The sequence below is a fragment of the Artemia sp. Qi Xiang Cuo genome, chromosome 21, assembly GCF_049724085.1.
Source record: "Artemia sp. Qi Xiang Cuo chromosome 21, ASM4972408v1, whole genome shotgun sequence".
Classification (NCBI taxonomy): domain Eukaryota; kingdom Metazoa; phylum Arthropoda; class Branchiopoda; order Anostraca; family Artemiidae; genus Artemia; species Artemia sp. Qi Xiang Cuo.
Genome location: NC_142814.1, coordinates 23450627 through 23475763, shown reverse-complemented (window position 1 = coordinate 23475763; position 25137 = coordinate 23450627). Strand labels below are relative to the sequence as shown.

The following is a 25137-nucleotide window of genomic DNA, read 5'->3' as shown; positions in this document are numbered from 1 at the left end:
GGTCTTTGGAAAACAAGGAAGGAGTGATCGAATTGAGCTGAAATTTCGAGGATAAGCTCCCAGGCCCCAGTAGAGATTATTCTTTAAATTACAGTCCGATCAAACTATGTTAAAGGGGGGCTGTTGTCGGACAATTTAACATGGGCTATTATAGGAAAACGAGGTTTTTCGTAACTGTAAATTCGGGAGATAATTTTTTCGGTCTGCAAATTTCAAAAGGCCCTAACAGGTCAAATTCTGCTTCGAATGAGTCTTCATTCAACCGGATCCGGTGCCAACTGTGGCCTGTAGGCGTGGCTAAGAAAAAAAAAGAAATGATGAATTTTAAGTGGCTATATTTGGTTTTTTGAAAACAGGGAAGGAGTGATCGGATTGACCTGAAATTTTGAGGATGAGCTCCCGGGCCCTAGGAAAGCTTAACCTCTAAATTTCAGCCCAATCGGACAACGTTAAAGGGGGGCTGTGGTGGGAGGGTCCAAACTTCCGGCCCAGTTTACCCCATGAAGATAAAGCCGGAGGAGGATGAAATTTTGCAAGTTTCTTAGTTTGAGCTTGGGCTACAAAATGCGATTGCCGCCGTCTCTCTGCGACCTCTAGGACCTGAAATCGCTTAACATTGTGGTGGGTCGCCTCTTTATAGAGGCACAAGTGTGCCTCCTTGATTAAAAACTAACTGGCACTCAAGGATTTTAGATACCTAAGAAACCAAAAAAGAGCACCAGTCAGTCGAATGTTTAGTTTGCTCTTCAAGATTTTTTCCACTTAGGTTTCTTAGTCTTTCGTGGGTGTTTAGTGTCTGGAGATTAAGTTTGGAAAGTATCCTATGATATTCCGTGGTTTGACTTGGCTGGAAGTTATGAGCTTTTTTTTAGCTAAGTTTCTTAGCCTTTGATAGTAGTGTCTAAAATTAATAGCAAACTTTTCCGTTTAATACAACGGAAACTTTCAAGGAAACTTGACAAAGAAGCTTTAAGATCATTTTTTGAAAAAAAATGAAAAAAATTAAGCACTAATTTTTAAAATAACTAAAAATTAAATACTTTTTTGTTAAAAAACAAAAAATGAAACATCCATTTCTTAAAATATGCCAGAGCGACGGTGTGCTTGAGGCCTGTCATTACGTTGGAGCAATCCACAACGTCACCACCGGTCCACGCCACACGCTCCAACCTGTCAGGCCCCCCCGCAAAATTCCCCGTAGTTCCAATTGCACAACGTCACTCTGGTGCTAAAATGGCCTATTTAAGAAGTAAGTGTTTATTTTTTTGTTTTTTTTCAAGAAACAAGTGTTTCACGTTCTTGTGTTTTCCAAAATTAGCGCTTTATTTAAAACAAAAATAATGTTAAATTTTCTCTGTCAAGTTTCCTTGAACGATTTTCTCACACATTAAGCGAAAAGCATTACCATTAATATCAGACAAAACTCCTATGAAAGGCTAAGAAACATGGCTCTGAAAAACATGACTGCCTCATAACTTCCAGCCAGATCAAACCACAAAATATCACAGGAAACAATTCGAAAAAATATGGGTCACACACCACACACTTACGAAAGACTAAGAATGCTAAGGATGAAAAATCCTGAAAAGCCAACCAAACATCCAACTGACATGTGCTCTTTTTTTGTTTCTTAGGTACCTAAAATGTATTGAACGGTGAAGTAGGATCACTCATTTACTCTACCCTACCTCTCTAGGGAACTAATAGGTGATTCCCCTAAGCGAGTACTTGATGTAAAAATAAGCGAGTAAGAATATCTTTTTTCTTTGAGAGCGAGTTAGTTTGTAAAGAGTAGTGTAAGTTTTAATAGAAATGTGAAGATGTATCGCTTCAAGAAAGTGTGTGCATATGAAAGAGTTGTCGTGGCATTCAATGCTTACAAAGACAAATATGTGAAATAAGAAACAAGCATTAATGGAGACATCATTGGAAATGTAGTTGTGCATTGTCATGAATGTGAGAAATAAAATTTCTTTAGAGTGGCCTACCTAAAAATTCAATTCTTGTAAAGGTGGATATGCAAGAGCAACATTTACAGAGAAATTATTAACCAAGGCGAATGCTAGAATAAAACAACTAGTTGACGGCGAGGGTAAGCTTCATGCGTTTGCTTCTCGAAACACGTTACCGATTGATAAATAGTATCGTCATCTTCCTGGTATTAGCAGTCAAAAGCAGGTAAGAAGAAGACAGGAATACTACTGTAGCAATGTCATTAGTCCTGTTTTATCTACATATGGATACTGTTACCTATGTAAAGATAATGTAGTAAAAGACAATGAAATCGTAAGTCAAAATAAAAAAAACATTTAGATATAACAACTCTAACGAACATAAAGACAAATTGGTGAAAGTACAGCGCTTTTGAACGCCAATCGTGGTACCAATAATAGCAATGACAAAATACTTAATGAGCTTGTAGATGAAACCGCAATAAAAATTATGTAGGAATCAAACAGGAATAATAAATATTTAGTGGTTACGAACTAGGAGAAGGGAATAAGTGCCCTGTCAAAGGAAAACAGCATGAACTATTTTATAGAACAGATTCTAATCATCCAATGTTGCTTAGCAATATTAATAGTATATTATAATACAGTAGGTGAAAACTTTAATTAAAAATTTCTTTTGTATTATTTTTGCTTTTCAAAACAAAACAAATTTCTTTTTCAAAAACAAAACAAGGTTTTGTTTTTTGCAAAATAAGAAATAAATTGTTTGAAATTGACAAAATTAAGTCTTTTGTCTGGTATGGCTTGGTATATGAGTATACTTAAAGCTGCAAACTAAGATTAGGACTGTTAAAAGAGTATACGAAAATGTGAAAAAACAAGGTTGATAAGCAGGGAAAGAAAACAGTAGCTGCTATAAACTAATAAAATAAAGCCTTTTGACTGAATGGCTTGGTGTATGAGTACACATAAATTGGAAACACTAATTTTGTAGTAGTAATGGTGTGTACAAAAATATAAAATAAGACTAATGAGTAGTAAAGGAAATAATAACTTTTTGAAATTGATAAAATAATGTTTTTTGATATTATGGCCTGGTGCATGAGTTTACTTGAAGCTGAAAACTAAGCTTAGAACTGTTAAAGGAGTTAAGTTTAGGACCGTCAACAGAATTTTTACATTCAAATAGCTTTTCAGCATCCCCGTCGACATACCCTGAAAGTTTCAACTTGATAGTAGTGGAGGTGTTCCAGGGCCAGCCCCCGTGCCCATATTAACTAGTTCTGAGTCCTTAGCAGCCAGCAGGGGTTATTTATTATTGATTAGAAGCACCTGGGTTTTACGTAATAGTTTACCTATGCGAATTTATTGAAGATGACGTAATCTTGCTTCACTTGTTTTGCTAGAGCTCCGCGAGTGAAGTTAGGAGCCCTCGGTTGTAACTGAGAATAACGATTGTGCACACGTGGGTGTTACGTAATGCTTTAAGAGATGGATGCCACAGGGAACCACTTTGCAGCCAATTTTTACAAATTCACTTGAAACAAGGAGAAGGCTCATTAAAGAAAATGTTTTAAATTCTATGCCCTTTTTAACAATAAGGAAGTATAAATTAAAGAGGAAAAGCTGCTGAATTAGATCAAATGTTTCTCTAAAAGTAAGGAGCAATGTTAAGACTTCATAGCTATACCGAAAGTGCAAAGAGGGGGCTGCCCTGTTTTTAGAAGATAATTTCTGTATATTTTCGAAGGTTTTAATTTTACAGGGGAAAATATATAAAACCAATGGTTGAAGGAAATAAGAAAAGGTTTATTCAAGAGAATGTTTTAAATGCCGTGCCCCTTTTTAAAAATAAAGCGGAAATTCTTACAAAATCACTGGAAATAAGGAGAAGGCTTATTCAACAAAATGTTTTACATTCTATGTCCTTTTTGACAATAAGGAAATATAAAATTAAACACGAAAATATATTGAATTATATCAAAGGTTTTGCTAAGAGTAAGGGGCGATGTTAAAACTTAAGAGCCATGTCTAAAATTCAAGGAGGAGGTTTGCTCTTTTTTTAGAAGGTAATTTCTATATGATTTAGATTTTAATTCCTACAGGGGAAAATATATAAAACCACTGCATGAAGAAGTAAGGGAAAGGTTTATCCAAACAAAAATGTTTTAAATTCTATGTTCCTTTTTTAACAATGAAGGATTTTTTTTACAAAATCACTGGAATAAAGAAGAAGGCTCATTCAAGAAAATATTTTTAGTTTATAGGTTTTTTTTATTGGAAAATGGCTGAATATGATTTAGGAATGATAATATGTATCACAGGAATGCCACGGGGCAGCCAGATAATGCCGTGGTAGGGCGTGAACTACTATGTGAGCATCATGAAGGGGTTGGCTTGCGAAAACACAAACCGAAGGATTTAAAGCACCTTTTTTATCAAGAAAATCTCTGAAAATGCCTTAGGAATGATAACATGTATCACGGGGATGTTACAGGCCAGCCACATATTGCCACGGTGGGGCGTGAACTGGCTTGATGTTCGATAATCGAAAAAAAGGTAAAACAACGTTTCAAACTGTAGTTTTGCCCGAAACGAGATGAAAATAATCAAATGCGTACTTCAAAATGAGATGCGTCTGCTTAAAATGTGGGTGTTTGAAAAAATTTATTCTTGCTTCAAATATGGTAAATTTAAGTTTAAAGGGTTATTTTTGTAAGAAAATGGCTGAAAATGCCTTAGGAAGTATAATATGTATCGCAAGGATGCCACAGGGCAGCCACATAAATCCACAGACCGAGAATTTCGTATAATTGTCTTTCATTCCTGTGTTTTCCCGATTTTTTCCATTCTTTATATTTTGTTTTCCTGTGTTTATTTCTTTATTCCCTTATTTTTGCTAGTAGAAGTAGAACTCGCTGTTTCGAGCAGAAGTAACCTGTTCTGCAATTTAAACAGAGTTTGGGGGGAAAACCTAAAGAAGAAATTAGGGGAATAACAATAGAATCCTCAGAAATACCTTCCAAAGAAACGATAAGGTGAATAATTGTCATTCAGTTTTAAATACGGGATCAGTAACTAGCTTGTGAAATTATTTGTGAAATAAAAGATCTAAGGCTGATGCTGCGCAACGCCTTACTGACTTCAATTCCTAACTTAAACTGTCCATGTCTAGCTCGTGTCAGAAAATTAATAAAAATGTAACAAGCAGGTGTGTGTAATAGGTCAATGATCAGTAAAATTGGATTCTATCGCACGCTGGATGGAGTTGGTTGCTAGGACGTTGCATAGGTAAACAATGTATATGAAACACCTGATTCATAGCTTATCGATCCAAGCAAAAATCCAGTAAATTCCCTGATTGGGAAACAGCCTGTCCCATAGAATGTATTTCCAAGAATATAATATTAAGAATTATTTGATCGCCCAGGTGTTTAAGACACTATTCCATCAGGGAAATCTCTGGTCTTACGTTAGATTCCTACACCGGAAAAAAAAATCCTTGATGACGGGTTATAAAGGTTCCCTGACTTAAAACACATGTTTCGTAAACTGCGTCATACATGTCTCGAAGAAAAAATCTTGAAGAAAATAAATATCTCGAAGGAAATGTCTTGAAGAAAACGAAATCTCGAAAAAGAAAAACACCTTGATAATAAAAATCGCCTTTAAGAAAAAGCATCTCCTAAAGTTTTACGTAACATCTCTTGACTCGTGGGCCCTGAACTCTAGCAAAGCAAGTCAGGCGAGATTACGTCATCTTCAAAAAATTTGCATAGGTAAACTATTACGTAACACCCAGGTGCTTCTAATTAATAATAAATAACCCCTGCTGGTTGCTAGGGACTCTAGTTGTTATGGGCACGGCGGCCGGCCCTGGAACACCTCTACTACTCTAAACCCCCTTGCTCGTTCCTTAGATATTACTAATATGCCTTTTCTGTGGTTAGCATGCTCATGGTGTGTTTACTGTGTTCGGCATCCTTCTCAAAACCTCTGGTGGGGTTTTGTCATCCCCATAGGCGTGATTATTTGGCCTTTGGATTATTTTGTATAAGATAGTTGTTTCGAAAATTTGATCGAATATTTTTGGGTGGAGGGCAAAATGACATGGGAGGGGCTGGCAGACCTATAACCACGTTTCAACATCCCCCTAAACACATCCTGAAAGTTCCAACTTAATACCCTCTGCCGTCGTGACAATGATTTATATCCCCCTTTTTGATAAACTGGATTCACAAAATGACTTTTGATTTAATTAACTATTCCCCTCAATATTTTCCAAAGTTTCACCCTAACACCCTTAGCCCTAACCTTATTTTCGTTTAACACCTCCTTTAACGTTTTCTAATAATTTTACATTAATACCTTTAGTCTTTTGGAGATTCAGGATCAATTCCCAATAAACAACCTCATATATAAACAAAGGGCAACTTATTTAACTTACAGCACTTGCCTCAGGGTCATGGGATTTATGTCATCCCTGAAGGCGCAGTTGTTTGACTTTTTGACTATTTTAAAGAAGATGGTTACTCCAAAATCTTGATCAGATGTCTTTGGAGGGAGGGCAGCTAAAAAGGGAACGAGAGGGGAATTTACAAAAATTAAACAAGAAAAACGGGTTTTAATTTCTATAAAGCAGTGAATACAAACACTTAATTAAACAAAAATTCTCCGAATTCCATTCACTGACGTATAAACAAAATCGAATGTTTATATTGATTGGAACACGCCTTCTATCAATATAAACATTCAATATAAACATTCATAAATCAATATAAACATTTGATTTTGTTTATACGCCAGTGAATGGAATTGTTTATTTAATATGTGAGTTTTCTTTTCCTATTTATTTATATTTTTTCTTTTGTTTGTTTAGTATGTTTTTTATGTTGATGTAAGAATTTTTTTTTGTTTTTTGTTTTTTTTTTCCGTTGAGAAAGGCTCCCGGATGTGGGGCCGAAATATTCGGAGTATTTTTGTTTAATTAAGTGTTTGTATTCACTGCTTTATAGAAATTAAAACCTGTTTTTCTTGTTTAATTTTTTTGTAAATGGAAAAGCAATGTGGTCTAAGAATTTATTTGAGAGGGGAATTTGTTGCCCTCCGACCACTTTTTAACAGCCCCCTCAATATGCCCTGAACATCTAAACTGAATATCCTAAGCCTTTCTTGAGATATTGCAGATACACCTTTTTTTATAGACTATATGAAGAATTTACAGAATATCGTTTTTGTAGTTTAGCATGGTCCTCAACATTCCCCAAATCATCACCTTGTCATCCATAGCCTTTTCGGATACACTGAGAATAAAAAAACATCCCTTTTTCCTAATTACAAATCCTGCATGTAAACAATAGAAAAACTGCATAATTTACAGTCCTTGCCCCAGGGCTATGGGGACATGGCATCCCTTGAGCTATAGATATTAGAGGTTTTTACTAGTTTGAACAAAGTGACAATTTCAAAATATCGACCGGTGTTGAGCAGAGGGGTACCTGAAAAGGGCAGAGAGGGGGGAGGGGGCTAATTTCCCTCAAATCTCTCTTTAAGATCTTCTCAATATACCTTAAATGTTTCAACTTAATAGCCTCAGCTGTTCCTTAGATATTACTGAAATTCCCTTTTCAATACCAGCATGCGTGTTTTGATGGTGTTCAGCATCGCCCCAAGCATTTCTTTAAATTTTAACCTTAAGCCCTTTTGGAAAACCAGGATCCCTCTTTTCCAATAATATATCTTATATATCAACAACGGGGAATTTGCATAACTTACATCCCTTACCCTGGGAAATTGGAGGCTGTAAACCCCAGAGGCATAGTTGTTTGACTTTTGGAGTATTGTGTATAGAATGGCTATTTCAAAACTTTGATCTGGTAAATTAGGAGAAATAAGGGCCTGGGGGATTGGTTGCCCTCCGATCACTTTTGACGCTTAAAAAAGCACTAGATCTTTCAATTTCTAGTCGAATGAGCCACCTCCAAAGTTTATATGACCAGCTCTTCTATCAAAAGCCGTACATGTAAACAATGGACAACTTGAGTAGCTGATAGCCTTTTTCCCAGGGACTGCGAAGGGTTTTTCTCAATCCTGGAGGAATAGTTATTTCATGTTTAGACTACTTTGACCAGACTGGCTATGTCAAATTTTGATCGTATGAATTTGTAAAAAAAGGGATTTGGGAGATTTTCCCCTCAAATCACTTTTGACTCTTAAAAGGGGCACTCGAAATTTCAATTTTCATATAAATTAGCTCCTTCCGAAGCTTATTTTACAAACCTTTCCGTATGAAGTGCCTCAAAAAATAAAACGTTAAAGACTTATGACCCTTTACTATATGCATCCGTATGCGCTATAGCTTTGCCTACTGATATCCAACTGTTCTTGGAAAGTTCCTCTCAGATTCTCATTCTGGAGTCACCAGCATCATAGCTTCCCAACAGATATTTACTCTTCCTAACTTTCAGCTTAAGATTACTCCTAGACACTATGAGATAGAAATGTTTATTTTTAACATCAATAATAGCACTTTTGTATATTCTGGAGAAACAAATGGATCCTGCCACTCTTCTGTTTAAAATTAAATGATAATTAAGATTGCCCGCCTTATACTTAATGTGATTAACATGTTGAATTATGGGCTATTTTATAACCAAATATGGTGTTGAGTATTACTAGATTGTTATAAGTACAACGTTGGGACAGTCTATATCCGTTACTGTTTTCTTTACCTACATTAAAATTTACTTAAGCTATGATACCATCTATTCCTATTTCTACAAACCTGGGAATTAAAATCCCCTAATAAAAATACAATTTTTTTTTTCATGGGATCCTGTTTATTTCTTTCTAGTAGAAAATTTACAAAAATATAATTGTATTTAATGTTTACTCAATATTTCATTAAAAATTCTTTGAGTAGTTTTTGCTAAGTTGAAGCTACGATATACTATCAGCTATACTATCAATTAAAATAAGCTTCTAGCATTATTAAAACGTAAAATATATTTGAGCACAGCCAATCTAGTATCTGAAAGATTTTTGTTGACAGTGAATTGGCTATGAAACAGAGAGACAAAGGTACTACACTAAAACCTGCAATGGGAGTGAGGGTTATGCTGGGTTACCAATTCTATCTAGGCATCACCAGGGCCAATGAACGTCACACTTGTAATGCACATCCTAGAAAACTCAAGCAACAAGCATCACGTTTTTTCCCCTTTGTGTAAATAATCACTAGTATGTGTAATTTGGCTCATTGCCCTTGGTCTACAAGTGTAATGTTTTCTCTAGAGACACGTTCACAGGGTTGTCACTCAGCCGGTTTTTTTGGTGCCACTTTGGGTGGCAAAATAGTGTCAATTTTGTATAAAAAGTGTAATTTTCCAAAAATTTGCCACTCGCGATGCTTCGCGTCGCTCGCGCTCATATCAACAAGCTTTTTAAGTTGAAAATATGCCCAATCCGCATGGGATCACCCCCGCGTGGGTTCCCGCATCTTTAAATTCTCCAGCATGAAATGTAGGATCTAATGCCATCTATCAATTATAGAAAAGAAATTTTGATTTTACTTAGTCGGTGCTGATTTCCGGCTTTGCGCCGCACTTCCACTCTTGTCAACTCTCCAGACCCCTCCTAAAAACCCGTTAAAACACAAATGGTGCTTACTGTATAAAATGGGAACTCGTCCCACAGAGTACTTTCTTCTCTTTTTTTCTGAGCAGTCTTTGTTCATAGCGTAAAAAAGGAATGGAAAAAGAAAAGAGGAAAAATCTTCAGTTTTTTTTCTTTTGAGAAAATGGAAAAAAAGGGACAGCAATACTCGTCTACATTGAGAGTTTTTCCTCCAGTTTTTCCATAAAATGAACTATCTGGATTATTACAGTGCATTCAGGGGCTTGAAACTTTTCTTTTCTCCAAAAATGCTGAAGAGAATGCCACGAACATAGATCGTAGCTATTAATGACCCTATGATAAACACAACTAATAGTGGTTCAGACACTAACTCTTTCAAATAATTTATTTGGCAAAAACTACTGGAAAAACAATAAGACAGCTATATCATCTATTTTGTTTATCACAACCTGAATTGAATAAGTTTCACGAGAACTCTCGCTACTCCCAGTAAATTTTTCTTTACGATGTCTCCAGGGACTAGGGCATAGAAACAGTCAACTAGCATTTTAAGTATCAATATGAAAGCACCTTTCAAACAGTTCGTGGTAACGAACTGTAAGTAAGGAGCGACCCGGCTCAATGGTAACCGAAACTCTAAAAAACGGGTTTTTGATACCAATAGATGCATCAAAAGAATCAGATTTTAATTCTGATTTCAAATATATAACTTTCATTAAGTTTAGAGCTACCCATCAAAAGTTAAGCGCCTGAGAAAATTTGGCTGATTTTCAAAAAAGGGGGAAAGACCCCCAAAAAATTATAGAACCTTAATGAAAATTACACCATCATATTCAGCGTATCAGAGAACCCTACTGTAGAGGTTTCAATCTCCTATCTAAAAAAATGTGGAATTTTGCATTTTTTGCCAGAATAAAGTTCACGGATGCGTTTTTTTTTTTTTTTTTTTTTTTTTTTTTTTTTTTTTTTGTTTTTTTTCCCAGGGGTGATCGTATCGACCCAGTGGTCCTAGAATATCGTGGGAGGGCTCATTGGAACGGAAATTAAAAGTTCTAGTGCCCTTTTTAAGTGACCAAAAAAAATTGAGGCCAACTAGGCCCCCTCCCAAGCTTATTTTTTTACCAAAGTCACCCGATCAAAATTTTGAGATAGCCATTTTGTTCAGCATGGTCGAAAATATGATAAATATGTCTTTTGGGATGACTTAATCCCCCGAAGTACCCAGAGGGAGGGCTAAAAGATATGAACTTTACCCAATGTTAACATATAGTATTGGTTATTCGGAAGTATACAGAAGTTTTCAGGAGGTTTTTTTTCTGCTAGTGGGAGGGAAGGGTAGGTCGGGGGTTATGTTGGAGGGTCTGTTCATGAAGGAAGTTTTCATGGGGGAAGGGAAATCGCCATGAAGGGGGCGCCGGACTTGCCAGCATTATTTATTGGTTATTGGGAAGTATACAACCATTTTCAGGAAGGATTTTTTCTGGAGGGGGGCTAGAGGAGGGAGTTACTCTGGAGAATATTTCCGTGGAGGATGTTTCTTTGGGGTAAGGGACATTTCTATGAAGGGGGCGCCGGATTTCCAAGCATTATTTAAAAAACGATCAGAAATTAAATAAAAAAAAACCAAGTTTTTTCAACTGAAATGTAAGAAGGAATATTAGAACTTAAAACGAACAGAAATTATAACGTATGTGAGGGGGTTCTCCTCCAAGTCAATACCTCGCTCTTTAAGCTACAGTTTTTTTTTAGTGCTTTCAAAAGAGCTCTCTCTTCTAATTAAACGGCCTTTGTGATTCAGGGGTTTGTTAATCAAATTTTTTTTAAACTTTTAACGTAAAGAGCTTGGTATTGACTAAGGGCAGAACCCCCTCATATACCTAATAACATATACGTAATAAAAAAAAACAATAAAAAAACAAGCGATACGGCTCAATAGTAATCGAAACTCTTAAAAACGGAATTTTGATGTCAATAAATGTATCAAAAGAATGTGTTTATAATGCTGATTCTAAATATATAAATTTTATTAAGTTTAGTATTACTCATCAAAGGCAACAAGCCTGAGGAAATTTACTCGATTTTTTAAAGAGGGGGAAACATCCCCTACAAGTGGAAGAATTTTAATGAAAATCACAACGTCAGATTCAGCGTATCAGAAAACCCTATTACATAGGTTTCAAGCTCATATCTGCAAAAATCTGCAACTTTGAATTTTTGCCAGAAGAAAAATATACGAATATAGAAGTTAGTTACGTAAGTTAATTTGTAAAGACATTCATTTAGCAAAAGAAAAGTAAAATTTTTATGCAAATAAAAGCTGCATTAACTAAAAAACGATCAGAAATTAAATAAAAAAAACAAGTTTTTTAAACTGAAAGTAAGGAGCGACATTAAAACTTAAAACGAACAGAAATTATTCCGTACATGAAAGGGGCGGTCCCCTCCTCAACGCCTCGCTCTTTATTCCGTATATGAAAGGGGCTGTCCCCTCCTCAACGCCTCGCTCTTTACGCTAAAGTTTTTTATTGTTTTAAAAAAAAAAATTGTGAGACAGTCAAACTTTAGCGTAAAGAGCGCGGCGTTGAGGAGGGGACAGCCCCTTTCATATACGGAATAAAGAGCGAGGCGTTGAGGAGGGGACAGCCCCTTTCATGTACGGAAAAATTTCTGTTCGTTTTAAGTTTTAATGTCGCTCCTTACTTTCAGTTTAAAAAACTTGTTTTTTTTATTTAATATAATAAAAAACGAGCATTTATAGTATCAACGTGAAAGCACATTTACAATCAAAAATTAGTGGGAATGAAATAACTAAAATGAGGAAGTGCGTCCAAATTCTATTTATGTAATGATGTAACATAAATTTAAGTAAGAAAAAAAAAGTGAAATTAGATTGTGATTTTGCTAATGATAGCATAGGATTTAAGATAATGGAAGTTTTGGTATCAATTTTGTTTTTAGTAAGATGGTTATGTATGAATTTTCATTGGTCCATTGCCAAGAGTTCAAAGAAAAAATATGAAAAATATGAACGTAAATGCTAGAGCGCATCTTTGCGTCACTGGCCCGGTCACTGAAGAGGTCACTAGATATTCTTGTGGGACATCAGTGAGTTCAGTGTACTGTATATATAATAGGCAGTACGATCTTTCCCTATCTCACCCATTATAAAAACCCGGACAAAGGTGCGATTGCTCCAGAGAACGTAGAAACATAAGCGACATTAGATCTTTTCACGGGTAGACAAGTCAGATTTCTTTTGAACGCGAAACTTGGCTTCAACGTTGGAACACTAAATTTTGAAGAAACTAATTTTAAATTAATTTATTCCAATACATACATGAAAATCGGTAATTAGTAGTGCAATGTTATTATTAGATGTTTTTAGGAATTAAAAGTAGGTTTCGAAGTCTCAAGTTGGTTTCAAAGGCATTTTGAGAAAGTTTCTGCCAAAATACGTGTTCCAGGGTAATTGGACCGCTAATGGCAGATCAAATGAGAGGAGCTGTTTGTACGTGCCGATATAAATATATATTATTTGAAAAAAACTACGTTTTCTAAAGAGTTAAAGAGGCTGAGTTACAAGGTCGAACCTTAAAACGTACAGGGATTAGGAGGCACAGTTGGGGGGCTGCCGCCCCAAACCCCCCGCATTCGCAGTCTGTAAATAAATAAAAAAGTTTTTTAAAGTGAAAGTAAGGAGCGACATTAAATCTTAAAACGATCAGAAATTATTCCGTATATGAAAGGGGCTGTGCCCTCCTCAACGCCTCGCTCTTTACGCTAAAGTTTTTATTGTTAAAAAAAAAGAGTTGTGAGAAAGTCAAACTTTAGCGTAAAGAGCGAGGCGTTGAGGGCATATATATATATATATATATATATATATATATATATATATATATATATATATATATATATATATATATATATATATATATATATATATATATATATATATATATATATATATATATATATATATATTTTATATATATATTACATATATATATATATATATATATATATATATATATATATATATATATATATATATATATATATATATATATATATATATATATATATATATATATATATATATATATATCGGTGCGTACAAACAGCTCCTCTCATCTGATATGTCATTAGCGGTCCAATTACACCTGGAACGCGTATTTTGCGCAGAAACTTTCTCAAAATGCCTTCAAAACCAACTCGAGACTTCGAAACCTACTTGTAATTCCTATAAACATCTGAACTAATTATATATATATATATATATATATATATATATATATATATATATATATATATATATATATATATATATATATATATATATATATATATATATATATATATATATATATATATATATAGTTTGAGCTTGGGCTACAAAATGAAATTACCGCCGTCTCTCTGCGACCTCTAGGACCTGAAATCACTTAACATTGTGGTGGGTCGCCTCTTTATAGAGGCACAAGTGTGCCTCCTTGATAAGGTGGATTATGATGCAAATCAGTTCGGTTTTAAGTCACGTATAGGATGCCAGAATGCCCAACGTATACTTGCAATGGTGTTACAAGAAGCACATCGTTTAAAAACGGAAGTTCACATTTGTGTGTAGACCTATCTAAAGCTTTCGATACTGTTTGTCACTCTCAGGCATGGTTTTCTCTGGAACATTTGGGTGTGATAGTTCAGTTATTTTTGTGCTTCGGTTTTGGTACCAGAATTCATTTATTCAGTTGAGGCAGGTTCCCGGGCCCTTGGCAAAATCCAAGTTAGATCGGGGGTCCGTCAGGGTGGTGTGCTTTCACCTCATATTTTTAAAGCTTGTTTAATGAATGTTCTTAATAAGATACCGTTTTCTTACTCTTCAGGGTTGTTAAACATCTCCTATATTGCATATACGGATGATCTTCTGCTTGTTAGCAGGTCAAAGTTTACTTTAATGAAGTCTCTGCTACTAGTATCGCGGCTGTATGGGGAAATTGGATTGAGCCTTAACAATTATAAATGCGAATATTTAGTGTTCAACTCAAAATCTTCAGCAACGCCGATTGATTGTGGCTTATTTTCTGTAAAAGTGTTGAATCTTTCCGATGGTGGGATCAATATTTGCAAATCGCTTACGTTATTTCGTTTCCGGGCATTGAGTGATATTAAAGAGAAGCTGAAACTGGGGTACGCAAAAATTGTCCCCAACAGGGGAATATATAAAAGAAAGGCATTGGCTAAATTGTACTCGAGCTTTTGTGACCATGCGGTTTATTCCCAGTTGGCCTTCACATCCTGTTTCGACCAGGGAATATTAGCGATACTAGAATTATGTATTTCAGAATATTGCAAGTTTTTATTGTATCTGCCTCGCAGATACAGTAATAGAAAGATGATGCGGATTTTTGGCGCTCCGGATATTGTAAATTGTTTTGTCAGACAAAGTAGCCGTCTTCAAGGGAACATTTATGCTACTTTGGGTGTTAACCACCCACTTACCCGGGTAGCCACAGCGAATTGGGTGTAATATTTATTTATTGTGTTGTTGTTAAATGTATTTTTGTGTTTTTTTTTCTTTTCATGTGTTACTCCACTTGATTTTCTGTATAGTGGGTCAAAAATAAATTATTATTGTATATCTTACGAAAACTTTACGAAAAAGAAAGTTTTTTCAAAGAAAAGTAAAGGCCAGATTAAACTTAAAATCAGTAGAAATAGAAGCCTAAAATACCTCAAACGACCGGAAATTATTATTAAAGAATAACATAGGAAAAGAGAGTATTGATATGGCTGTAACACTGCATTTAAATTTATATAAATGTATGTATAGTTGGCTGTAATAATGCAAAAGGTAAATATAACATTGGTTTAAGAATGGAAAGAAAAACAAAGAATGAATTTACAACGATAATTAAGCTAAATTCTTTACTTTTAAAGGTGTTTATTCTTTACAGTTCAGGAAAGGTCTGCCCATTTCATACGAAAACATTGATTGAAAATGAAACTAGCTCTTATCTCGGCTCTCCGCCAAAACAGGTAATTAGCCTTTTTCAAGTCATACAGAAACTACAATCTAAGAAAATAAATATCACGACGTGAAAAATGATAAACCATCCAGTGGCGGATCCAGAGGGGGGCGCCCCCCTAACGTAGTCTAAAGTAGTGTAATTTACCTGATTAAAGCAAGTTTGCATTAATTAAACTTGTTCCTAACGTAAGTTTATCGGATCAACCTATTTTGTGCCCCCCCCCCTAAAAAACGCTGGAACCGCCTCTGAAACCATCACATCTATTCCACCAGTTATTAGAAGAAGACAAAATTGCTTATTTTCACAAATTTCATCAACCCCCCGCCCCTTTTTCTTAGAAATTCTATAGAGGCCAATCATTAAAGTCCACTGTATATTAATAATAGATTAAGTCATAATTTGTACAGAAATTAAGTCATGCATGTGAGATGGGACAGTTACAAACCACTTGGCAGGCTCAACAAGTTTTTTCTGCTTTCGCAATGACAAATAATACAATTTCGAACCATTTCTCATTGATTGACGCATACCCACTAACCCGCTAATGCATGAAGAAGTGGGAGGAGTTTTTTGTTCGCACCGAGAATGAAGAGCCAAAAAATCATCTGCGGTAAACTTACTGCTAATCAAACAGTTCGTGGTAACGAACTGTAAGTAAGGAGCGATCCGGCTCAATGGTAACCGAAACTCTAGAAAACGGGTTTTTGATACCAATAGATAAATCAAAAGAATCAGATTTCAATGCTGATTTCAAATATATAACTTTCATCAAGTTTAGAACTACCCATTAAAAGTTACGAGCCTGAGAAAATTTGGCTGATTTTCAAAAAAAGGGAGAAAGACCCCCTAAAAGTTATAGAACCTTAATGAAAATCACACCATCATATTCAGCGTATCAGAGAACCCTACTGTAGAGGTTTCAAGCTCCTATCTACAAAAATGTGGAATTTTACATTTTTTGCCAGAAGAAAGATCACGGATGCGTGTTTAGTTATTTGTTTATTTGTTTGTTTGTTTGTTTTTTTTCCCCCAGGGGTGATCTTATCGACCCCGTTGTCCTATAATATTGTGGAATGGCTCATTCGAACGGAAATTAAAAGTTATAGTGCCCTTTTTAAGTAACCAAAAAAATGGAGGACAACTCGGCCCCCTCCCACGCTCATTTTTTTTCCCAAAGTGTCCCGAACAAAATTTTGAGATAGCCATTTTTTTCAACATGGTCTAAAATATGACAAAAATGTCTTTTATGATGACTTGATCCCCCAAAGGCCCCAGGGGGAGGGCTGAAAGTTATGAGCTTTACTCAATGTTAACATATAGTATTGGTTATTGGGAAGTATACAGACTTTTTCAGAGGAGATTTTTCTGGTCGGGGGGGGACGGCGCGGGTCGGGGGCTATATGGAAGGATCTGTCCATGAAGGAAGTTTTCATGGGGGAAGGGACATTGCTATGAAGGGGGCGCCGGATTTCCCAGCATTATTAAAGAAAAAGATCAGGAATTAAATGAAAAAAAAACAAGTTTTTCAACTGATCAACTGATTGTGATTAAGAGGTCATTTTTAAAGAACTGGAAAAAAAATTCGAACTATAGTTTAAAGAGCAGCGTATTGACTAGGGGGCGAACCTCCTAATATACGTGTTAAAAATTTATGAATATAGAAATTCGTTACGTAAGTTAGTTCTAAGTTACGTATATTTATTACTAATAAAAACGTTAGTAAATAAAATTAAACTAGTTTCGAGAAAGCAATTTAACCAAATATAATATGCAAATTTTTTTTTAATTATTCATGTACGGTGAGCCAAAATCAAAACCTGCTTTAATTCAAAAACGTTCAAAAATTAAATAAAAAAAACAAGTTTTTTTAACTGAAAGTAAGGAACGACGTTAAAACTTAAAACAACCAGAAAGTATTCCGTATATGAAGGGGGCTGTCCCCTCCTCAACGCCTCGCTCTTTACGCTAAAGTTTGACTTTCTCACAACTCTATTTGTTTAAACAATAAAAAAACTTTAGCGTAAAGAGCGAGGCGTTGAGGAGGGGACAGCCCCCTTCATATATGGAATAATTTCTGTTCGTTTTAAGTTTTAGCGTCGTTCCTTACTTTCAGTTAAAAAAACTTGTTTTTTTTATTTAATTATATATACAGTGGCTCAGTGGATGTTTTTGCGTTGCTGAGTCATTGTGTGATGTCGTCATTGAGCTTTTCAGTCACTGGGCTTCAAGAGCTCCAGTCACGAAAATCGATGAAAAGACGCGTAAAGTTAAGCAGTCACTGGCCCAGTGACTGGTTAACATTGTTACTGCTATTAACATAGTGGGGCAAAAATTCACTATTAGCTTTTCTTGCTCTTTTCTTTTTTGAACTGTAGTCAACCCTCAACTAATAAAACACAAAAATTGAATTCGGACCCACTCAAGAATTGTAAACTGCTTGACTGACTTATCGTCTGCGAGCCTAAAAATTATTGCAACAGAACACAATAGTTGAACTAAACAACTGAAAACAATTGAAGGCTTCTCCACCACATTGCAGTTAAATGTCTGTCTCTGTCCTCTTCATTGCCAAGTATTTCGTACCGAAGATCACTGGGTGATCTTCGCTTATCAGTGATAAGAATAAGAATATCAAAAATTCTCACACTCAGTTAGAGACAAACACGTTTACATTTTTCACCGCACAGAAAGATTCTTGCATCCAATAATTGCCGCGCGCGGAGTTAAGATAAGAATCTTAACTGACAGAAAAAGGATATCGATGCATGTGTACATTGACAGTTTTCCTTCCGGGTTTTTGTCTGAAAAAATTCTTTTTTGTAAAATAGTGCTACTTGTAAAAAAAAGTGCCACTCTTGCTAAAAAGTGTCCTATTAGTGTCAGATGTCCCGAAAAGTGCCATTTAAAAAAAAGTGTCAAAAGTGACACTAAAGTGTCACCGGTGGCAACCCTGCACGTTCATCGGAAATTTCTGCTATACTGAGCAAATTGTCCATCGTGAAATTTTGACCCGATGCCATCTTGGGTCTACGAAGCTACCTCAGACGTTTAAAGTTTGGGGGATGTGCGGGTCTCAAACCTAATGTGTATGTATGTTTGCATTAGATTAACGAAGTCTACTAAGGTCCTTGCATCGTCTCCGCAGTGTCTTGATACAGCTGGGTTCGAAGTCTGGGTCCCGTATTATCAAACTGAGATCAAACACACTGTACCAAAACAGGGGCACCTGATGTGTACCGCAATTATATCTATTTAAGCATTTTTCTACATTCCAGTTTTAAAAAGATGTGACTTGCCCATCTTTTTTGCTTCAATGTGTCTGGGAAAAAATAAGCTAAATAAGTAAATTGAGATACTTGTCCCTAGGGTTGCATACATAATTCACACCTGAAGACACATTTTTAAATTTGCGATTATTCTGAATGAGTTGGTTTTTTCAAAATTTTAATGTAATACCGATGGACTTGCGGGATGCTAATGGGTTAAATTCTGCACACGAGGGAGGAAGGGACCTGGTTATCTGAGCTTAGAATGTACACATGGAATGACACTTTTTGATAACATGATCCCTCCATCAATCTTCTATAGCCGTTACACTGTAGAGAGTAGCTGGGGAAAGAATGTATAGGAGACGCATGGCTCTATACTTAGTCAACTAAAAACTCTGAATGACTAGTAGTTTTGCTTTACGGTATAAGTATAACAGAAGAGGAAATAAAAAGCTTACAGCCACCATATTATCTGTTACATCCAATCCAGGTAGTTCTGGGTATGGGGCAACAATTGGGTACAAAGCTTCCCAAGATTGAGCCCACATGTTGCCAAAAAGGGACGCTGGAATGAGATCTTTTACTGCAAATTTTCCGGGATATTTTTCTAAAAGCTTTTTCCGAGCATATGCATGAATTTTCTCATAGAGGGGCATTGTCTGGTTGAGTATTTTCTCTATTTGATTTTTGAATTCATCTGCCATATCATAAGGCATCATCCAGAGGTCTCCGTAGTTTTCAAGACCTAAAAAAGACAAAGAAAATCAAAGTCTATTTGAAAAAAATTACATTCCTAAAATACACTTTGACTATTTATTTTTAAAACTCTCATTATACAACTTTTTTTTAGCCACCTTACGCTATAATGTCATTTTCTGTACAAGGTAGTTACAGTTTAGGTCATCTTGGCAGTGTCAAAATCCAATCGAATTGTTCTTGTGTTTAAAAAAGAAATCCTCAAGTAATTTCTGCTGGCAAGGAATGAGAAAAGAGTGCTTTTGGGAAGGGGGATTAAACACGGTAGTTTAAGGTTAATTGAAGCAAAAATTCTAGATTGACAGGCTTAAAAAGGTGGGGCACAGTTACAATAAAACTTAGCCTTTCACAATACAAATTAAGCTGCCATGAGTAAAATATGCCCTTTTAAAATGAGTAGCTAACAAATGTAAGAATATGACGCCAAAACGAAAAAATTATGGCAATAAAACAACCTATTATCAGCAATACGATTAATCATCAAAGCAGTTAATCACCTTGGAGCAGATCCTCAGACTAAATTAAAGTTTTAATTGGTGTATTAGGAACACGTGTGATACGCTAGGAGAGTTATACCATTAAAGACCTATGGTAGTTCTTGTATAGTTTATTTTCATTTTAATTCAATAGCCGGATTTGAAAAAGTGTTACCCTTAAACTTGGTAGACACACTCTCCTTTCGGAACAAACAAACTATACGTTTTAGAATGATGATTTCCTCAGGATTGAAGTATGCACTTGCTAAGCTGTTTCTTATCCAACATCAGCCAAAAGTCTGAATTGGCCATCTGCAAGGATATGACTCTAAAATTGCTCATAGCATAAACATATGCATAGCATGTATCCATATGTACATTATCATAAATGACATTTCATTTAAATGTAGTTGCAATTTTGTTTATCGATATATAGCCTACTATTGTCGGGAGCAAAATAGAATTGACATACACTTTTTGAAGAAAGAAGCTGTTTAGCGATGAATTATTCTTTATGCCCACAAACAAAAATTGTGTCTAAAGTTTGTCGCAGTAGGGTAACATGGGTCTCCACAGGACTCTTATAAGCACAATAGCATATTTTCTCGAATATTTTTAAATACTCCTCTCATCAAGCGTTGTCTCTAATCCACCGCAGTTCTACCTAATATACAAGTTATTTCTTCAGTAAGCATCTTGGTTCATCTGATTACGTAAACTATTATTAAGCGATCGTTCGTTCACAAAAAGACCTCGTGCCAGCCACAAGTTCAGATAAGTTCTGTTCAATTTACTCTTCTTTCTTTTAGTATAGGAATGAGGCTATGACATTTAGAAAGTTCATGTGTGAACCTGGTCCTTCGTGTGGTGATTTCTGCTAGTTTCAATTTCTACTTTCATATTTTTTTTATGGCCTGTTGATTGCGTTTGTTATTTTTTTAAAAATTTTTACTCTTCGTATTCGGAGGAAATAAAAAGTTTGAATTGAATACATGTTAATTTGTGTTCCTTTTTTATTTATTATCCACATACAGCAGTATCATATTATATTTTTGTTTGATGTGATTATGTATTCCCATTTCTGTTTGTTTTGGGTTTCTTTTATTCAGTGACAGTAATTTCTGTTCGTATTAAGTTTGAACTAAATAAGAAATGTAAGTTTGTTTTTCAAATGAAACTACGAGTAAGATCAAAACTCAAAATAGATACATTATTCCGCATGTGAAGGGAGCTGCCCCTCTGCAATCCTACGATCTTTAGTCTAATGTCTTATAATGTTTTCGAAACTTTCTTTTTACATATATTATTCTAAAAAAATATAGCTTTTCTGATGATAGTTAAAAGTGAAGTTAAACCCCGAAACGAACAAAACTGAAAACCCAAAACAAATACAGCTTTGTTTTGGGTTTTGTTGAAATCCCAAAACAAACACAGCAAATCAGGATTAAGAGCAGAAAATCCTTAAGTAGCCTGCAGAAAATAAGAGACTAATTTAAGAAGTTTTTGACAGTCTTTTACCCACCATGAAATCATTAAACTTCATGCACACTTCATAATTCTTGAAAACCTCAAACAAAATTAGTTTTCAGTAGGGTGCTAGTTTTTAAGATTCCTCAAATAGAGGGAAAAATCACAAGCAAGTTTAGTTTTTAAGATGTATGTTGCAAAAACTGCAAAGCTGTAATTTTTGTTCGTTTTAAGCTCAACTTCGCTACTTTCTTTCAAAAGAAAAACTTTGTTTTTAAAAATTAATTTTTGTTCACTTTTAGATTTCAAAGTAGGCTATACAAAAAATACCTCATAAAAAGATCTTTGTCCACCATAGGCATAGAAACTAGAGAGGCCATCATGAGGCTTTGTTAAATTGGGCATTAAATTTAGGTTTTACTTTGCATCTCCTTATACCAGTGGCGGATCCAGGGGAGGGGCGAGGGGGGCGGGGCTTCCACTAACTTAGTCTAAAGTAGTGTAATTTACTTTATTAACGAAAGTTTGCGTTCATTAAACTTGCTCCTAACGGAAGTTGGAGCCTGCTCCCCCTCCCCTAAAAAAATCCCGGATTCGCCCCTGCCTTATACCTTGCCGAAGAAATTAAACTACGATTTCATCATAGGCAGCACAATCGTGCTGCCTAAGTAAAGAACGATGTTGGCACAATGTATTATTATTATTTCTTTTTTTGGTTTTAGACCAGGGCACTTCGTATCGAAGGAGTTGTCATAGAAACTTCGAAAAGGGCTCATTCGATTGGAAATTGGAGTGGCTAGTGCCCTTTTTAATAGTCGAAAGTGATTGGCAGACAACTAACATCCCTTCCACGCCCACCATTTCTGCAAACACATCCAATCAAAATTTTGAGATTGCCATCTTGTTCAGCGTAGTTGATTTCCAGATAGAAAATATGTTTTCGAGGAAGAACCCCCCCCCACGCAAGCCCTAAGGGCAAGCCCTAAGGGCAGGGGTTGTAAGTTATGCCCTTGGGGCATATAAGATTTTGATAGAAAGCGTTGTCGTAGAAACTTCAAAAAAAGGCTAATTTGATTGGGAATTCAAAGAGCTAGTGCCCTTTCAATAGTCGAAAGGGATTAGAGGGCAACTAACCCCCCTCTCACGCCCACCTTTTCCCCAAACACATCCAATCAAAATTTTGTGATAGCCATTTTGTTCAACGTAGTTAAAAGCTCTGAAAATTTGGTGTTTGAGGATGATACCCCCCCCCGCAAGAGCTCTCAGGGCAAGGGTTATAAGTTACACCCCAGGGGCATATAAGGTTTTCATAGAAAGCGTTGCCGTAGAAACTTCAAAAGGAGCTCATTCGATTGGAAATTGAAATGGCTAGTGCTCTTTTTAATAGTCGAAAGTGATTGGAAGGCAACTAACACCACTTCTACGCTCACCATTTATCCAAATATATTCAATCGAAATTTTTAGATAGGAATTTTGTTCAACGTAGTTGAAAGTTCTGGAAATTAGGTCTTTGAGGATGAAAACCCCCCTCAGAGCACTCAGGGAAAGGGTTATAAGTTATACCCCAGGGGCATATAAAGTTTTTATTAAAGGCTTTGTCGTAAAAGTTTGAAAAAGGGCACATTCAATTGGAAATTCAAAGAGCTAGTGCCCTTTTAATAGTCGAAATTGATTGAAGGGCAACTAACCCCCCTCTCAAGCCCACCTTTTCCCCAATCACATACAATCAAAATTATTAGATATTCATTTTGTTCAATATAGTTGAAAGTTTTGAAAATTAGGTCTTTAAGGATAAAACCCCCCACCCTCACCACAGCCCTCGGGGCAAGGGTTGAAAGTTATGCCCTGGGGACATATACGGTTTCTATAGAAGGCGTTGTCGTAGAAACTTCAAAAAGGGCAGTAGAAAGAGGGATGCTAATCCGAACCCCACACCATATATGGGCATAGAGTCCCTAGGGAGATGGTTTACTCACTGAGAATGAAAGAACAGAATTTTTCTCACTTGAAAAAACAGGATTTTTCTCACTTTTATGGATGTTTCTTGGACGGTTATGTGTGTTGGTCAATTTATTTGATGTTTTTCATGGATGTCAACATCAATTTATGTCTGTTTTATAGTTTTTGTCAGTGAGAATGAAAAAACATGATTTTTCTCACTTTGATGGATGTTTTCTGGATTATTGAGTCTAATGGGGACAGGGTCAATGACACTTCTTTCAAGGTCAATTTATTTGTTGTTGTTGTAAGTGCACGCTCGGGGCGAATGTTAAGATCCAGGAATAGGAAACAGGATCACATGTTCCCCTCTCGTGAATCAACAATTCCCCTTAGAAACAACAAATTAATTCCCCTTTCTTGACAAATCAATCAACCATGAAATCATCTGTCAGACATTAAAAAACTTCGCCATGGAAACAATTCTACTGGTCGAACTCCAAAGATATTAATAAACTTTGCCCTGGAAACAATTCTCCAAGAAACTCCGGCGAATGTTTTGATCTTAGAGATGAAGAGATTAACGCGGGATAAGGGTTTCTTAGTAATTTGAAATGTGACAGTGCAGGGATGCTAAAAACATAAGGAACACGCTGAAATTACGTTTAGGGGTTATTTGAGCGAAACCGTTTTAGACATTTTAGGGAATTATTTCGGCGAAACAGTTAGAGACATTTTAAAAGATGATTTTAGAAGAAGTTTTAGAAGAGGTTTTGAGTGTGGTCGTTATAATACACAAGTTCCATTTGAAGAGTGTCGTGAGGTCGCCTACCCCAACCCCGAAGGAATCCCCCAGCCCCCAAAGGGTCCCCCGGGCTCCCAAAGGGTCCCCCGGGCCCCCAAAGGGCCCCCCGGTGCCCCAAAGGACCACCCGGCCCCCAAAGGGCCCCCGGACCCCCAAAAGGTCCCCCTGGGTCCCCAAAGAGCCCAAGCTCCATTTTGTTAATACTTTTTTTGTGCATTTGAGACACAGATGGGTCCCCATATTTCAAAAGGCTTTAATATATTTTTTCAGAACAAATTTTTTTCTTAATGTCCTTCCTAAACCAATTTTACAAGTTGAAGTACTCATCTTTTCTCCCACAACTTTCACCTCACTATAAGGCTTATTCTCGAATACCCCAACATCAAGCAATACTTTTCAAAAGGCTTTATTATATCTTTTCAGAAGAAGTTCTTTACGTAATTTTCTTCCTAAACCCATTTTACAAGTTAAAGTACCCATCCTTTTCACCCACAACTTTACTTTACAGCTTTTTGGATACCAAAACACCAAGAAATACTTTTCAAAAGGCATTTCAGAGCAAGTTCCTTTCTTAATGTCCCTCCTAAACCCATTTTACAAGTTGAAGCACCCATCCTTTTCACCCACAACTAAACTTTACAGCTTTTTGGATACCCCAACACCAAGTAATACCTTTCAAAAGGCATTTCAGAGCTAGTTCTTTTCTTTATGTCCCTTATAAACCCAATTTCCAAGTTGAAGGATCCATCCTTTTCACTCACAACTTTGCTTTACAACTTTTTGGATACCACAACACCAAGCAATACCTTTCAA

At 35.9% G+C, this 25137-nt stretch overlaps 1 protein-coding gene across 1 annotated transcript in view; it reads right to left on the bottom strand.

The window, feature by feature from the left end:
• Window positions 1–25137, bottom strand: part of LOC148939355 (angiotensin-converting enzyme-like) — a 402696-nt gene that overhangs the window by 92278 nt on the left and 285281 nt on the right. The window contains exon 18 of the mRNA XM_089107028.1: window positions 19341–19627. Within this exon, the coding sequence (XP_088963154.1) occupies window positions 19341–19627 (287 nt within the window). The remainder of the gene's footprint in view (window positions 1–19340; window positions 19628–25137) is intronic.